The 18,236-nt window shown below is 38.9% G+C and overlaps 1 protein-coding gene across 1 annotated transcript in view; it reads left to right on the forward strand.

The window, feature by feature from the left end:
• Positions 1 to 17,156, forward strand: part of LOC140150507 (tRNA-dihydrouridine(47) synthase [NAD(P)(+)]-like) — a 22,267-nt gene extending 5,111 nt beyond the window's left edge. The window contains exons 2-12 of the mRNA XM_072172540.1: positions 1,342 to 1,544; positions 2,418 to 3,438; positions 4,147 to 4,299; positions 6,601 to 6,717; positions 7,466 to 7,531; positions 8,275 to 8,385; positions 9,024 to 9,120; positions 11,751 to 11,877; positions 12,315 to 12,402; positions 13,993 to 14,174; positions 14,684 to 17,156. Coding sequence (XP_072028641.1) covers positions 1,351 to 1,544; positions 2,418 to 3,438; positions 4,147 to 4,299; positions 6,601 to 6,717; positions 7,466 to 7,531; positions 8,275 to 8,385; positions 9,024 to 9,120; positions 11,751 to 11,877; positions 12,315 to 12,402; positions 13,993 to 14,174; positions 14,684 to 14,756 — 2,229 coding nt within the window. The 5' untranslated portion in view covers positions 1,342 to 1,350 and the 3' untranslated portion in view covers positions 14,757 to 17,156. The remainder of the gene's footprint in view (positions 1 to 1,341; positions 1,545 to 2,417; positions 3,439 to 4,146; positions 4,300 to 6,600; positions 6,718 to 7,465; positions 7,532 to 8,274; positions 8,386 to 9,023; positions 9,121 to 11,750; positions 11,878 to 12,314; positions 12,403 to 13,992; positions 14,175 to 14,683) is intronic.
• Positions 17,157 to 18,236: the final 1,080 nt, after the last annotated feature.

The raw sequence follows: 18,236 nt of genomic DNA on the forward strand, positions 1-18,236 counted from the left end.
CTTCATATGAGATGATCTTTGGAAAAATACGGCATAATTTGTCTTGGTGTTTGCGGAATGCCATGAAATAAAATATTAATACGTTGCGGCAATTCATGATTGACAACTAACAATCGGCGTGTCCTTCGTATCCTCCACTGTCAATTTCTTATCCACTCACTAATCCTCACAAAAGCTTTGTGTTGATTACGTAATGTGTGGAGGCAAATTGCAATAAGGACAAGGAAATAATGAGTAGAGGCGGGCTCCGAGGTGGGTTTCTTCTTCATCTTACGTAACAGTATTGTTCTCCAAAAAAAACCGGAAGCTTGTCGTTTGGAGCTCTAGCTGAAATACAGCAAGATAATGTAAGATAGTAAATGTAAACCTGTATTTTACCTTTACCTTTTACTTTATCTCGAGCTAGATACAATACTACTATCACTGACTATCATGCGCATGCAATCATGATTGCGTTGGCATGGTTGGATTCACTTCCGCTTTACATACGCACAGTCGCACAATTCACATGTAAATCACGCTATGTCAGGCTGTGTTTATTCTTGGAATTTCCACTGTAGTCTGAATAACAGGCCTCGAAATATTAAAATCCAAGGGTCCTGCCTTTGAAATTCCAAGGGTCCTCACCAATTTTCAAGGGTCCAACTTAGATTATTATTATTATTATTATTAAAGCACATTTCTATAGCGCTCTACAAATAACACAGCGCTTTTGCTCCAAAACAAAATACAAAGAAAAACAATATAAAAACAACAACAATAATTACACATTTGGAAAAAGTATGTCTTCAGAAGCTTAAAAGCAGCCGAGATTCCGCTTCTCTGACATAAACAGGGAGCTTGTTCCAGTGCTGGGGCCCAAAGCGGTGAAACAGCAATCCCGGCTCTTTTATTGGGCGAACTGTATAGAGCCTTGTTTTGTCAGATGATGAGCGAAGCCTGCGACTGCTTCTAGATGAATCAGGATGATTATAAAGCGTGACAAGATCTTGTAAATATGCCGGAGCAGTACCTGATATGCAGTTGATTATGATATGTACTTACAAAAGTGTATGTAGCTGGGATGAAAAGCTGATGATCAATTGAAAATTTTGACATTTCGTATTGAAGATGCACATTTTTTTCCCCAAAAGACCTAATTTGTTTTTTGGTGTTTTGATAATTTGCCATAGAATTGGTATTGTATTGCAAATTTCAAAAAATATAAAATATTTGATATCAGAAGGACATTCCTCATATTCAGAATACATTGTCTGATGTGCTCTCAGGTCGCACAAAAATTCTGTGCAAACATTGATATCCGAGTCCATAACTTGTGTATCCATGTCAATGTCATTTCAGATACACACAATGGAGGAAGCAACCAATCAGGAGGCTAGTCAAGGTGCACAAGATGTGGCAAAAGAAGATGGTGCAGCCAAGCAACAAAATCAGCAGCAGCAACAAAATCAGCAGCAGCAGCTACAAGCTCTTTCTCAGGAAGACAAGAAGAAGCTGAAGGCACGGATTGACAGCAATGTTGGAACGGCGCATGTTAAATTAGAGTGAGTTGAGTTGTCATCCGATCCAGTCCACCCTGGCTTAAGTCATATTTGTTCAAAATTGAATTATTATCAGGTTTATAGGATGTAAAAAATTCCCTTTCTATCAGTCCAACCCCCATGTTTATAATTGAGTTGGTTGCAAAGTTACAACACCATAGTCTAACTATTTCTAACTGTAAATTATTTCTGGCTATAACTCGGTTTCGTATTTGCTGACATTAGCCTTAGTGGCCAAAGTAGGGTCACATTTTATATCCTTGTAGTTGCTTAGTCAAGAAGTGCTTTATAAAATGTAAGTGATGAAGTAGCGATATAAAAGGGAAGGTTCACAAGAATTAATGAATCAAGATCCCATGTCTTAATGGGAATTAATGCCCCCTTACGGAAAATTAATAGAGAATTTACGGTATACCTGATGTACTCCAATTTTGCTTCAAAAAGGGTGGTAAAATGATCTCCCTGCTGATCCCCTCTATTGATATAGAGCTGTCAACCGGATGTGGTGAGTCTGACTACAATTTCCACAAGCCACATTAATTAAATAATATTTTACCAGTTGTTTTGTCGTTGGGATTAGTTGCTTAGTTTTATGAGCTTTTTCATAGCAAAACTAGAAGGTAAAGAGGTTGGTACTTAACAATTTTTATGCCTCCACCGGAGGTATTATGTTTCCTGGTTGTCCGTCCGTCGGTCCGTCTGTCCGTCCGAGCTTGCGAGTGTAATTTCTCAGAACTGGTAAGGCGTATAGTGATGCAATTTGATGGAGGGGTGGCAATTGGCGGTCTCCAAATTTAGCAGGTTTTGGTTGCAAAATATGGTAATTAAGTACCTAATTTGCATAATTTATGCATATTTTGTTTGTGCATTGTGCAGGTTTATTGATTACAGCAAGGTCAATCTCTTGTATGGTGTAGAGAACATAAATAACAACACCCAAGCACAACCTGAAGAGGAAACAAAGGAAGGCCAAGCAGACGATGAGACTTCTGAACCACCGTCCAAAAGATCCAAGAAGAAAAATCGCGGCATGAACAAGAAACGTCCATTCCGCGAGAAACGTGCCGACGCCTCCTTACGTCTGTGTCACAAACTGGTCTACGGTGAGGCATGCCAGTATGGTGAGAAATGCATGTTCAGTCACGATATTGCCAAGTTAATGAAAGAAAAAGCTCCTGATTTAGGTCCTGTGTGTTACAACTTTGAAACCTACGGAAAGTGTCTGCGAGGCATCATGTGCCGCTACGGTAGTTCACACATATCTGCGGATTTCAAAAATGTGGTGGATGAGGAAAAATGGAGCAGGTGCAAGAACGACTCAGTGACTACAAATATACTTCCTAAAGATCTTCAGAACTTGTTGAGGAAGAGAAAGCAGAAATACCCCAAGTCGGATAAGTATTTAGCGGGGATGTCAAAAGCAGCTAAAGAGAGGCGGGAGAAACAGAAACAAGGACAAGAGTCTGCCAGTGAAACTGCTATGTGCACTGAGTCTGAAAAGAAAGAAGTGACTTTGAAGGATAGTACAAATGGCGACCCAGGGAAGAAGGCAACATCGGAATCTACTCAGGATGTTGAGACGGATGCTTCTGAAAGCAATAAAGCATTATGTTTGACAGACTCAAATGCTACCAGTTCTGTTAAAATAAGCAATGAACTATCAGGTCAAAAAGTTGAAAGTTCAGTACTATCGGAGTCGGGGAACCCAGAGTCGCAGATGAAAACGGACCAGTCAGAAGTAGCCAGACCCGGTGAGACTACTGGTGGTGGAGGTAATGATGAGCCATGCCAGCAAAGATCAGGGGTGGTGACGGATGAAGATATGATCAGGTTGAGGAAATGTGAGAAGAAAACCTTGGACTTCAAGGACAAGCTGTATTTGGCCCCTCTTACTACTGTAAGTGGATTCATTTGTTGTTAAAATCTTAAATTTATAATAAATTTTTTAATGATACAGTGCATGCTCTCATCGATAGAGTAGTCTTGAAGTGCATCATGGATAACAAAATCAGTACACCAAGGGCATGTGATACAATATAAATACAAAGATGATCCCAGATGTTGATGCATCTAATGCGCTCCTCCCTGCAGGGTTTTTGCATGTAAGATGCATTAATATCTCTCTACACATGTATTATTTTGTACAATTTTACTCCCATCAAGCGATACGCATTTATTAACCTGTAATGCATGACTCGAGTCAGAATGCTGCAAGAATCAAGTCAAGACAAATCTTTGGGCTTTGTACTCGAGTCATTTGAACAAATTAGAGAATGTGACCCGAGTCAAGTAGAGTCGATTGCCAGTACAGACTTGAGTCAAGTAAAGTCACTACAAAATTGTGACTATGTTTGATGAGAAGCTTCCCCTTTCCACTTACCTTCCCCATTGCCTTTCAATCAATGTTGGGGGGACTGGTGCTTTCATCAACATTGAATTGGGGTGGAGGGGTGGCGATTTACATGCCAGAGTGTGTTAACATTATTTTCCTTGATCGTAGTAATATGTGTGTGCATTAACATAACTCATCGATCACATCATGTTATATTCTTGATGTTATGACATAATGTTTGTTAATAATTTTGTCTCTCCATCCATTCAATAGGTTGGCAATCTGCCATTCCGTCGTGTATGCAAGACGTATGGTGCTGACATAACTTGTGGTGAGATGGCTGTGTGTACCAATCTATTGCAAGGACAAGCATCAGAGTGGGCTCTGCTTAAAAGACATTCATCAGAAGATGTATTTGGAGTCCAGGTGAGTGAGTGACCAATCTGTGTCTTGGGTGTGTCATGTATTTGGAGTCCAGGTGAGTGTCTGACCCATCTGTGTCTTGGGTGTGTCATGTATTTGGAGTCCAGGTGAGTGTCTGATCCATCTGTGTCTTGGGCACAGAGAAGGAGAACCGGGACTCCATACCGCCACATACATGTACAATTGCGCCATCAGCTATGGGGAGAAAATTGGGGTCCTTGCCGACGGTGCGCGATGATAAACAGAAACAATTCTGTGTCTCATCTGAAGCGTTTTGGTATCGTGTGCAGGTCGCATCAAGTGCGTCTCTCATATGCGCCCAGCATCCATGTCGGATGTCGCGTTTGCATGACAACGATTGCCTCAAGTGCATTCCGAGGGAAACCGAATACCCTCATTATTTGCTCCATGCCTGTTTCAAGATGGCGATCGAGTCCCGGTTCTCCTTCTCTAATTCCTTGGTCTTGGGTGTGTCACTTGACCCCAGAGAAGATACCTTGCAATTCCCACAATGCATTGTTTCCGTTTCAATGTTCTGTACCGATTAGTGATGAAAGGTACCTCAATGACTAGAGCACATCCAGATCTTGTAAATTATATTTATTTCATGACTATCGACCCATGTTTAGCCAGTCTATTCTCAACTTGAAAACAAGGGGAACATGAACAAAGTAATAGAAGTGTAATTGAACAGGGACCAGCAGTTTATACCTCGCTATTGAGACGTCCTGCACCGTCTGACGGGGCTGAGTCTCAATAGCACACCCAACAGCGCCCCCACATGTTTATTGGGGCTGAAGAAAGTCTAGCGAATTGCAGACAGAAAGCTACCCAAAAGGTGAGCTAATTTAGCTGTTTGAGAATAAAGATCTGTTCAATAATATATAGAAGTGTCATTTGATGAAATGAAGTGATGCGTCATGTTGCAAAGGATTCTGGGAAGGGTAACCTCTCTGACTCATCCTTGCCATGTCCCCTCATAGGGACCAGAGCTTGTCCCCACTTCCAATTTGTCCCTGAACATAGATCAAATATAATGATGTATATTCGTATGTAGCGGTAAATGTAAAAATAATGCAAGTATAGACTTCTACGCTACTCAAACTTGGTACACTCACCAGAGCGCTTTCGCCAGCTCAACTGGCGTCTTTGGCGGATGTTATGGAAAGCATGTTGCATTTTATAGTACCGTATTCGTTCCAATAAGCGCCCATGCCCCAATAAGCGCCCACCCAGCGACTTTGCAACAAACACAATATAAAATTATTAACCGCCCATCCAATGTTGTCAAAATACGTCCAGTAAGCTTACCTGTCAAGTGATTTTACATGCATGCATGAGGGAAATTGAACAACAATAGTATCCAAAATGTTCACCAAAATTAAATTATGACGCTATTTCATAGTGTGCAGATGTATAGATATTAAAAATACTTCACAATAACCACCTGCAAATGCCTTTAAAAGGCCAAGTTTGCGCTAATTCTGTCTCAAATTCGTATTTTTTGCCGGCGCGGCAGCGGCCATCTTTATAGTGCGCCCTCAAAATTTTTTTGTCAATATAATATTAAATTAAGACACATATGAGGGCGCACTAACTGAGAGTAACTAAATACTTTCAGACGGTGATTGATGACTAAAAACCAGGTAAAAATAAGCGCCCACCCAAAATGACTTTGTTAAGCGCCCTGGGCGCTTATTGGAATGAATACGGACATGTTACAAACTTTAAGGGTGTTTTTCCCCCAAGAAAGCACAGGTGCAAAATTTTCAGGATACTTAACAGTAAGCATGGGCGATATCGCACCTTACAATGATATTGGGATATAATTTTCAATATTGTGATGCAATATTTTTTTAAGCTTTCAACGATGTGCCTACGATATATAGCATTCAACATGGCGACTGAAATTTTCTTCCAGTAATGCATTGCGCGACACCGAATTGGCCCCGGAGGTGACAAATTCAACATGGCTACTAACATAAATACCATTTGATCACAAGTTTCGAAGCAAAAATGTTACTTATTTGACTGAATATCCAAGTAAATTTGTTAGAATCTGAAATAATATTTGTGTAAAGCATACTTTCATGTCCTGCTGTAAGTAATTGAGTGATTAGCCTTCAAAATTGAGTGATTTTCGAAGGTCAAATTTTATGTGCTCAAGTTGTTTTGAAACTAAGGATGCTTAAACAACATCGCGATACAGTCGATATCATGATATGTTTTTGGCCACGATATGCGATATGGAAAACACTGGCAATGCCCATAGCTACTTAACAGAACCATTTGTTGTTTTTGCAGATAGCTGGCGCCTTTCCGGATACAATGACCAAATGTGCCGAGGTACTCAATGATCATATTGATGTTGATTTTGTGGACATCAACGTTGGGTGCCCTATTGACATGATATACAAAAAGGTAGGCAGTGAATAATGGAGACACCCTGTATTTGCAATTACAACTGCAACCTAGTTCACCAGGATTGGCCGTACACAGCACTAAGGCCAAAAAAAAAACAGAATTGTTTGCTTGTCCTCCACCGACCGACCCTAATCTGGAAAATCTAAAAAAAAGTGTTTTTTTGTTTTACTGTACAAATGAATACCGACCCTAATTTTGGAAAATCCAGAAGAAGTTTTTTTCTCTTTCAACATTTTTGACACCCTTAAAAGGATTTTTAACAGTTTCTATGCACTTCTAAACTGTTTTAAAAACATGAATGAAGTGTTATACAGAAGAGAAACATCCCAATTCACAACTATTTTTTAAGCTAATTAAAGGCATGTTTTGGCTAAAATTCCGACCGACCGACCGACCCAATTCTGAAAAAGTTGTGGAGGACAAGCAAACAATCTTTTTTTTTGGTCTAAAGGATATACAATATACCAAATTCATTCCATTAACCACCCATGTCCTTGTATGCGCCCACCCAGTGACTTTACAACAAGCAAACTGAGCTATTATTAACTGCCCATGCAAGTTTGGATCATGGTCTGAAACTGGTCCCAAATGCTCACAGCAGTGTATTGTAGAATATCTTTGGTGTCTGGTCTAGCTAGGGTGACATCAATTTAACCCAAGTAGACAACTTTTAAGGTATTAAGTCACAGTGTTGGTATTTCCAGTAATCACAGTAAAACATCTTGTTAACATTAATATGTTACAGGGAGCTGGTTGTGGCCTTATGAACCGTGTGGGCAGGTTTGAAGAAATAGTGCGAGGCATGGATACAGTGAGTATAATATGGTTGAACAGATTCATCAAGATCGGTATTGTAAACTCAGAAGAAAGGTTCTTGGTATATGATCCAAAAATTGGACTTACTTGTGTACATTTCAGCAACCACTGTTGCCTTTATCAACACATGTGACTGAGTAGTGACTGCTATTGGCAACTGACACCAGAAGTAGTTCCAGCGCTGATCTTGTTGGAGTTGAAACAGGGTTCAAGAAAATTCCTTGAAGAAACACCAACTGGCAACATAAATGTGTTTGCAAATGGCCAGATCAGCAACTTTATAAACCCCGGGGGACATTCAACTTTAGAAGTGATGGGTATGTGCCTACCACCATCAGGAAGTAGGGGCATATCGCCTATAAATGTTTTTTTTAATGGTAGTCATTGGGTATAAACAAAAGAAAAAAATCAGTAAAATTCTATAATTTGTTCCAATTCTGCCAAATTTGTACTACTAGAATTATTTTTGATGTTAAAATTCTAGAAAAAAGGGGTCAATGGATAACCAACCCTAAAAGGTGGGTCAGGGTCACTGAGTATACTATTAGAAGAACTGATCCTGGCTGTGGTGGTTTATCAAGGTGTAGGCTGATTATGTGTTTGTGCCTGTTTAGGGCTGCAAATCAATCCTTGAATGATGCCCAATGATTCATTTAGTGTGTCTTGGGCCAATGTGGCCAGGGACTTCCACTTAAATACTATGATCTTTTTTATTTATTTAAATTTTTTTAACTACAGGTACTAGATGTTCCTTTGACTGTTAAGATGAGAACCGGTGTACATGACAAGCATCTTGTTGCTGCCAAGTTGATTCCGAGAATATTTGATTGGGGCGCATCTATTGTTGCGGTATGTACTAAACTCCTCAAAAAAAAGAAGGTCCCCACTCAGTAAGCTGCCATGTGATACTGGTACCACACTGGTGTAAGAGAAAATCTGATCGAGAAATTAATTGCTTAGTGCCGCTAAGCCCAGTGCCTATGTGGTTGCCGTATGTACACCCCAAAACTGTATGCATATGGGACAACTTGCCCAAATGTCCAAACTCTAGAATACAACTTAGTATTGTGGGTTGGTTGCTATGGATTATTCCATTTTGAAATCCCCACTCCCCTTGTTGAAGATGTAACCAAAGTCTTCCACAGAGGGTGTGTGCGTTTCAAATTGGTTAGACAATTTGGTAACTTCCATTTGAAATACTCACTTTACTTGCGCACATGTGGAAGATATAGGTATATAAGCCATTATACAGGAGGAGTATAGGTTACAAAATATTAACCCTGGCCAATTCCATTTGAAAAATATACTCCCTCTGTGAAAGACTTGTCTTAAATCTTCCAGGGGGGTATTGCAGATATCAAATAGACTTGCCCGAGTAGCATTGCGTATTGGGCTAGATAGAGCCTACCTTCTGCCCAATGCAATGTTTTTCTACATGCAGGAATGATATGAGATGTAAATTTTATTTGTTTGTAATCATTTCATAGCTCCATGGAAGGACCAGGGAACAGCGTTACACCAGAAGTGCTAATTGGGATTACATCGGGCAGTGTGTACAAGCAGCACAACCATACCCATTACTAGGTAAGATTGATGAGTATAAATTGTATATAGGGAGTTCTCATGATGTCCTCATCAGGTCACCAACTGAAGGCTAGGCTGGAATCATCTTCAGTACAATATAATTCACCTGCCACATTTGGGCTGGTTTGGGAATTCCTATCTGTGATGTATTGATATCTGCACTGATTTGCAAAAAAAAAAGATTGTTTGCTTGTCCTTGTCCGACTGACCGTCCCAAATGTTCCAACCATAAAACCTTTTCTTCAGGACTCTTCTTTTCATATTTGCATTGAAAATTAGGGATTATTCCGTTGAAAAAATTGTTTGAAGCTAAACTCTCTGCATCTCCAAATCACCCAGCATGCCAGCAAAACCTGGTCTTTTGAAAAAACAATTTTGTAATCGAAAAGGTCAAAGCAGCTATTGCCCGCTATAAACACATAATAAAAGTATACTGAAAATTTCTTTAAAAACAAAAATGAAATGTTAAAAAAGAATCTGGGTCGGTGTCAATTTGGTTCATATTGATGTGACAAAAATTAGCTAGTTTCATTACTCAATGAATTTGTTTTTGATAAAAAAATAGCAAAAGTGCATGCAATACCAAGGATTGTGGGGTCATTTACTAAGGCCTAAAAAATAGTTTGATTGGCGTAACCTGACCGACCCTCAAAGTAGGCCCAACCTTGATTTTTTTTTTCAAAAAAAAGAAACAAAGTTCCAAAACCTTTATCAAATGCAATTTACAGCTTCAAAAAAAATCCCCCCACCTACCCTAATTTTTTTTTTTTATGTTACACCAATCAAACAGTTTTTTAGGCCTAAAGGATAAGCCACTCGTTGGCACATATGAAGTTAAAGCAGACAATGCTAGACTTGAAGCAAGACAGAGTGTCGTATAGTATAGTTTAGCGATCTGAATTTGCATTATCAAAGGTAAATTAGCGAGAAACTCAACAAAATAAGTAAACAATGGGTCTATTCTTTACCCTATTAAAACAAAATCATAGCTGTTCTTGCAGATCTGGTACTAAGTATGATCAAGCCTAGCAACTGCCAATCAAAAGCTAATGAAGATGGGTTTTAATCCATCTCGCTATTGGGGAATTTTAGCCTAAAATTTACATGCATTGACGTCTGCACACATGTAAATTTTAGGCTAAAAATTCCCCAACTCCCACAGAAATGATGTCACTCATTTGTATAGGGAGTGAATATGTTTGTCACAGCCTTGACAATACATACAAGCTTTGGTTTCTGTAAAATGCATCCCTGTTTTGTAATAATAATGAGCAGCAATAAAAACAAAAATGAAATGAGATATACAAAAAAGAATCGGGGTCAGTGGCAATTAGGTTCATATTGGTCTGACAAAAAAAAGTTTTATTACTCAAAGAATTTGTTTCTTGATAAACAATTGCAAATGTTGAAGTTCCTACAATATCAATGATTCTGGAGTACTAATCTATATAATAATACTGGTAGTCTGTGACTCTGTCCCTCTGTCCCTCTGTGAGTCTGTCTGTTCGCCTATTTTCTCGGAGACTAGGGGTCGCACGTTCCTCAAACTTGGTGGGTGGGTGCAGCTTGACCCCAGACAGAACAAGTTTATATTGGTTAGTGGGTCAAGGTCACCCGAGGTCATCCAGGGGTCAAATTAGTAAAAACTGTTTTTCTCAGAGACTGGGGGTCGAACGTTCCTCAAACATGACGGGTGGGTGCGTCTTGACCCGGGACAGAACAAGTTTGTATTGGTTAGTGGGTCAAGGTCACCAGAGGTCATCTAGGGGTCAAATTAGTAAAAACTGTCATATGGGCATGCATGCATCTTGACCTGTCGTATGGGCATGAAACCTGGTGGGTACAGTCAACTTTTAGAGTCAAATTTTTGGACGGTCATTTTGGGGTCATCCGGGGTCACCCAGGGGTCATCTGAGGTCAAAATAGTAAAAAATGTTGTGTGGGCATGAAACTTGGTGGGTACAGTCAACTTTTAGAGTCAAATTTTTGGACGGTCATTTTGGGGTTATCCAAGGTCAAATTACTAAAAACTGTTTGTATGGGCATGAAAGGTGGTGGGTACAGTCAACATTTAGAGCCAAATTTTGGAAGGTCATTTCGAGGTCACAAGGGGTCATCTGAGGTCAAATTAGTAAAAACTGTCCTATGGGCATAAAACTTGATGGGTACAGTCACCATCAGCCAGGTAATCGCGACAGCCGAGAACCGCCAAATACGGGTAACCGCCTAGTATACTATAGGATAAGCCACTTGTTTGCACAAATGAAGTTAGTCGCCGATCTCGGCCACATCGGAGGAGCAGACAATGCTACACTTGGATCCAGAGTTAAGACAGAGTCTTGTATAGTGTAGTGATCTAAAATTGCATTTTCAAATGTAAATAAGTGTAAAATTAAAAAAAAAATGAATAAACTATGGACCTAAAATGAGATGAAAATAAGACATGTTTTCTTAGAACTTTCATTAAAGCACTACAATCATAGCTGTTCATGCAGATCTGGAACTAAGGATGATTGAGCCTAGCAACTGCCAACCAAAAGTTATGAACATTCCTGGGTTTTAATCTTGTCTCTCTATTAGAACAGTACACAAGCACTGAAAATCAATCCTTCAAATTACTTTCTTTCCAGGTAATGGGGATGTGTTATCATATGAAGACGCTAATCTATTCAAACAGAAGTCAGGTGTTACCGGTCTGATGATTGCAAGAGGAGCGTTGGTGAAGCCATGGATCTTTACAGAAATCAAAGAACAAAGGTAATTGGCTGAATGTATAAGCATGGCCTAATGCAAAAGCATTGACTCTTGTTTTGGATACTTGCCTTTTGATGCATGAGGTCCCGGGTTCAATTCCAGGCAGTGGAGATTTGCTGGGGTATTGACTTGGGGGGAAAAAAGTCTGAAATTAATTGGCAACACCTGTAGATTAAATTCAGATGCCCGTTCCCTCTCCAAGGTGCATTTAGAATTGGGAAAATGAACCATAAAAGTACACCTTCCTTAGGAAGGGAATTAAGTCGTCAGTCATGTACAGAGAGCCACACCTGTACATTTATCTTGCATTCAGTAATACGGTGTTAACACTTGACTGTCCCAATGTTGTTGTTGTTGTTGTTGTTGTTGTTGTTGTTGTTGTTGTTGTTGTTTGTATAAAAAATAGAGCTGAGTTGTTGAATCTGTATTTATGTTTCCAGACATTGGGATATTTCCTCCCAGGAGCGTTATGATATCCTACAGAAGTTTGTCAACTATGGCATGGAGCACTGGGGATCAGATACTGAGGTGAGGACATGATAAATTGCATATCTGCTAGCTGTCCCGTGTGTCCTCTTTTCTGTGTGCCCTAACAGTAAAAAATGGGTTTGTCCATTTTTTTTATTCCAAAAGAAAAACATGGTGCTCCTGCAAAAAAACAAATTTCCACAGGGTTTCCATTGACGATTGATACAATCTCATGGCAGCCTGCACACTTCAGAATATGTTTTTCAGAATGTTGGTATTGATTTGTGTTGCAGTTTATAGTTCTTTTGTGATTTCTTCATGCAATACATGCAAAATTGAACATGGAAACTCCAAAGAAACAAAAAAATGCTTAATGACTTTTAAGGTGGACCTGGGCCCCCGGGCCTGGACCCCATTCGTTATAGCTTTAAGGCTCACCACTGCTCGCCTTTACTATCCAAGTTTCTACAAACACAATGTTAGCAAGTATGAATTGCATATGAACCTTGATTAATGAGAAAATATCCACAGGTATATAGATAGAGGGGAAATACAAAATGAAACATTGCTTGGTATACATGAGCTTTGTTGCAAATACACTATTTTGTCTTTGACACACAGCTTTTGGCATAACCACTAACAGGCTATGTTAGCACATCTAAGACGCTAGCAAAGGTGCCAAAATCTGAACTTTGATGATTTTTATGATCCTGCGGATAAGCAAATCACTGAATAGGCCTTTAATATTCAGGTGATAGGAGTGTTTACATAGAAACAGTTTAGATGGAAATCTTTACATAGAAATTGTGTTATTCCAGTTGAAATCCATATACCCCTATGCAAGATATAACCATAATCTTCCACACAGGGAGTGTGAATTTCAAATTAGGATACCTGAATGGGTGACTCCATTTGAAATCTGCACCCCCTGTGTGGGAGATTAAGGTCATGTATTCCATAGGGGGTGTATGGATTTCAACTGGAATAGCCAATGTAGATGAAAACATTGACATATGTTTCTTACTGCGGAGGATAAGGCAAAAACACAGTGGCAGTGTGGATGGATATATCTGAGGAAAAATTGTGAGAGAAAAAAGTGTCTAATTTTTTCACCAATGCAAATATTTAATAGTTGGGTTAAAGACCCATTCAGTGATTTGCTCATCTGGACGATCGTAAAAATCATAAAAATTCAGATGTTGGTACTTTTGTGAATTTTGTCATTGTCATAGATGTGCTAACATAGCCTGCTAGTGGTTCAGCCGAAAGCTGTGTATTAAAGACAAAATAAGGCATTTACATGAATCTGTACTGAAAGATGTTTTCTTTGTTTTTTGCCAAATTTTTCATTTCAAAAATACCAAATGGTAATTTGAATGACTTAAACTTCAATTTTAAGCGCTTAATAATTTTGTCCACTTGCACTGTGATCACTCAATGGGTCTTTAATCAAAATTATACAGATATTTCACAAATATGTAAAAACCTATTCTGCAGAAAGAAGAAAAAAAATCAGACGTTTTTTCTTGAGGGTCGTTTTGCGGGTGGGAGCAAATCTCGTTAATATGGAGAGGAGATGCTATTTAAGTATGAATTTCAAAAAGGGTCTATGAAGACTACATAAATATCTATCTTGCTATTATCAATCAGGGTGTTGAGAAAACAAGACGTTTCCTGCTGGAGTGGCTGTCCTTTCTGTATCGCTATATACCAGTCGGTATCCTTGAGAGAGCCCCGCAACGGATTAACGAAAGACCACCTCACTATGTCGGACGCAATGATCTAGAAACACTCATGGCTAGTGCCAACTTTAATGACTGGATCAAAATTAGGTAAGAATTATATTTAGAATTACTGGTGACGTCAACTGCTGTAATGCGGAAAGTAGATCTTATCACTCGAGGGCAACGATAAGTGTAGGTGCATTAGCGAACTGAAAGAATAGCGTGAGCATGTACAGGAAGGGAAGCTGGTGTACTGATAAGCACTGACAAGTTGAGCACTGCGTGTACGCTCAGATGGGTGAGGTCACCAGGTCCGAACTCTGAACCGGCTTCAGTCGAATTCAAACACTCTTAGAGGACACATGCACGGGATGTTCCAATCTTACGTGTTTATAATCAGGTGCAAAAATGAGTATAAATTTGAGTCTAGAAACAGTCCAAGCTTATACCAAGTACATATTCTGGATAGAAAAATCAGGACAGATTAAAAATCTGAGAGAAATTCTGGATAAATATGGCATGAACTTTTGATTAAGGTAGTCAAAAATGTGAGATCTAAAGCATGTGGTGGATTAGCAAATTTATAATTTTTTTGTCTTATCACTTTGTATTTACAGTGAGATGCTGCTGGGCCCCGTACCAGAGAACTTCCAGTTTCTTCCCAAGCACAAAGCCAACTCATACAGCTGATGTGATAGGTCAGTTGGGCTAGTGTCCAGGGGCGGATCCAGGATTGTTAAGGGGGGGTGCAGATGCTAGAATTGGCAAACATTGGACAGATTTGGCATGATTTTTCCTGATTTTAATTAATTTCCTATGATTGGGGAATTTTAGAGGGGTGTATGCCGGATTTTCTCATATGTGGATCCGCCCCTAGTAGGCCAGATCTTCTATGTGGATCCACCCTTGATGTCTTCAATACACCACCTGTGTATAAAGTCATCACAACACCTTGCCTTGACATTAAGTCATTAGGGATGTTGAAGATGTTTAAGTTGATGTTTAAGGTGGTTAAGGTTTGGTTTGAAGAAAAGTTCTTCACATAAAACCACTATCACTTTTTAAAATGTTCAATTCAAGGAAGCTTAAATACCTGGATATTTTGGTTGTAAGCTAAAGCGTTATTTTTTGTAGGTATACTACACTAGCTGGCAGAGTAGAATGGTACTCTCTTGCATATGGTGCACGTACAATGCGTGAACACAGAAGTGGGTCCTGATTGGCTAATTCAATCGTTCCACAATCATAACAATTGACTAGTAATCTGATGGGGGTGATTATACATCAAAGCTGCGTTTGGCACTCATGAAGGGTCACAAAGGGAGCATAAAACCTTCCCTTTGTTGTTCATTAACAGGGGCGCTGTGTCAACCCTGCAAGTGAGAGCCGTTCTTTTCTACCAGCAACTGTAATGTGCACTCTGATTATTATGAAATAATCATAAATATGCAGAAGATACATTTATGCTGCATTATTTCAAGGTGCAAAAATAATCAATTACCAAAATATTTAAAACTTTCTGTGATCCAGTGAAAGCATACAGAATGGACACTTTGGGTTATCCCACACAGGGGATGTAAATTGGAGTCACCCATTCAGGTAATCCCATTTGAAATGTACACTTCATAAATGATCTTGTCTTCCATATGATGTGTATGGATTTCATCTGGAATAGCCCATTAATTTCACTTCCTAAACCGTGGCATTGTTATCAATATGAAAGTTACCAAAAGAGCCAAACCCAAGTATCATGTTAATCATGGTTGGCAAAAAATTTCAGCCTGAATTGCAGGTCAAATAATCGAAAAGTCACCCAATTTTTCTTCTTAACCATTAGTTTCTATGAGACAGGAACTACTGGAAGTCGAGGGAGACAATATGTTGAAAAGTCACCCATTTTTTTCTTTATCATTGGTTTCTATGGGACAAAGCAATTGGCATTTCCAAGATTTCACAATTTACACATTTGCTCAGCGATATAAAACATAGAGGTGTTTTTTATGGGTTGTTTTTCCATAAATGGATGAAAGTGGTGATACTATTTTTTTGTGAATCAAAGCTGTTGTTGCTCTTGTTATTGTCGATGCTTGATAGAGTGGGCTAATTCATTTAAAGTCCTGATTCCCCCCTGCAAGATTTTGGAAATATCTTCCACAGGGGGAGTATGAATTTCAAATGGAATTAGCACATTAACCAACTCTGTTTGAAACTCACCCTCCCTCTGTAATGATTAAGAGAAGTCTTCCACAAAGGGAGTATGTTTTTCAAATGGAACTGGCTGGGGTTGATCATTTTTTGAATCCCGCAAACATGCTTTACCTATATGGAAGTTACTCAATTGTCTATTCTATTTGAAACACATACTCCCTCTGCAGAAGGCTTTAGCTAAATCTTCCACAAGGAGAGTGGATTTCAAATGGAATAGCCCAGACAAGTGTGTGGTACATTATACTTGATACATTCTTAAAGTCTGCGATACTGAAAATAATCATTTTGGAAGCAACTTTAATTCAATGACATCTGTTGTATCTACATAAGGTAATGGTAAAGTGTGAGTCTGTCCTTTGTAGTTGTTAAGGATTTTGTGCAAAGTTCACAATAGCAGGGTGAAAAGTAATACATCAATAATTATTGTATTGTAAAGATTCTTGTGTCACCAGAAATGATTTGAAAAGCTTTAAAAGATGACAGCGTCATAAAAAAATTGAAACTTTCATAATTATTGAGTGCATCCTTTGTCTGTAAGTTTGTTTGTGAAGAGTGTGTCTGCAGTACATGGCGCCTTTCTCTTCATCGTAAATCAATGAGTCATTGATACATTCTTTTGATCAATCTTGTTTTTCTCGCTATATATCATTACCAGCATTACTGCATTGTTACACAGTGTATTTGGTTGAAGAAGATTATTGCATAAAATTGAAGCTATGCTTTGGATTGCCCCAAGCTCTCTTTATAAGAATGAGTTCACAAATATGTAACATGGGAGAAAAACACTTTGTGTCCTCTCTTTTCCATCATTTGTTCCAATATATGTAGTCAGAATGCCCACTAAGTATGCCGATCATCTCATGCAACAAGAGACATGTGTGAAGCACCTTAAATCCTCTCTCCTGCAGTATAAGTAGGACCTATTTGCCTCTCTCATGTAAGGTTGTGTACAACCCCATTCCAATGTGTGTTGCTCATCTCAACAAGAGACATGTGTGAAGTACCATATCCTCTCTCCTGCAGTATAAGTAGGACCTATTTGCCTCTCTCATATAAGGTTGTGTACAACCCCATTCCAGTGTGTGTTGCTCATCTCAACAGGAGATATGTGTGAGGTACCGTATCTTCTCTCCTGCAGTTTAAGTAGGACCTTTGTGCCTCTCATGTAAGGTTGTGTACAACTCCATTCCAGTGTGTGTTGCTCATCTCAACAGGAGACATGTGTGTGGTACCATATCTTCTTTACTGCAGTATAAGTAGGACCTTTGTGCCTCTCTCATATGGTCATGTTTTGTATACTGGGCACCTAAAAAGGGTGGCTTTGTTGCATTCTTACTCATCAAGACGTGTTTTCATGCATGTAGCTTGTTTATTTGATATTTATTATGAGCTTGTTTAGTACTATTTTTTTCCTTAGACATTGGTCTTTCAATTTCTGAAACAAAAATGTATGATTTTCATTTGTACTAATTACTGTAACTCGTTAAGTCTAATTAGTCAGGGGTGGCTCATGTGGCGGAGGATCACAATGCTGTACAATGGTGATCCTCCGCCACATGATCTTCAATAAACATTATTGATGGATTTCTACTTATCTGTACTTGATCTCAGCCAAGTGATATCATATTTAGCATTCATTGCCTCAGTATGTGTTAATTAGACAATTACGAATTACTAATTACTTGTTGCTACATTAATAAAGTTTGTTACCCTCTATGTATTTGAATAGGGATTTAATGTAGGCAACATTCAAAAGGGTGCTATGGACAAACGAAACATAAGAAAAGACTCATATTTCTTAAGCAGACCTTGGTTGTGATCCTCTTTACTTCAGTAAATTAAAAACTAGTAAAACAAAGAAAGTTTGCGACAAATCTTAAAGAGCGCCCTCATGCTCACTTTTGATCCAAAAAGTCCATTTTTACGAAAACGCTTTGTCGAATTCTCTTTTAACTTTCAAAA

Source organism: Amphiura filiformis, chromosome 4, assembly GCF_039555335.1.
Source record: "Amphiura filiformis chromosome 4, Afil_fr2py, whole genome shotgun sequence".
NCBI lineage: Eukaryota > Metazoa > Echinodermata > Ophiuroidea > Amphilepidida > Amphiuridae > Amphiura > Amphiura filiformis.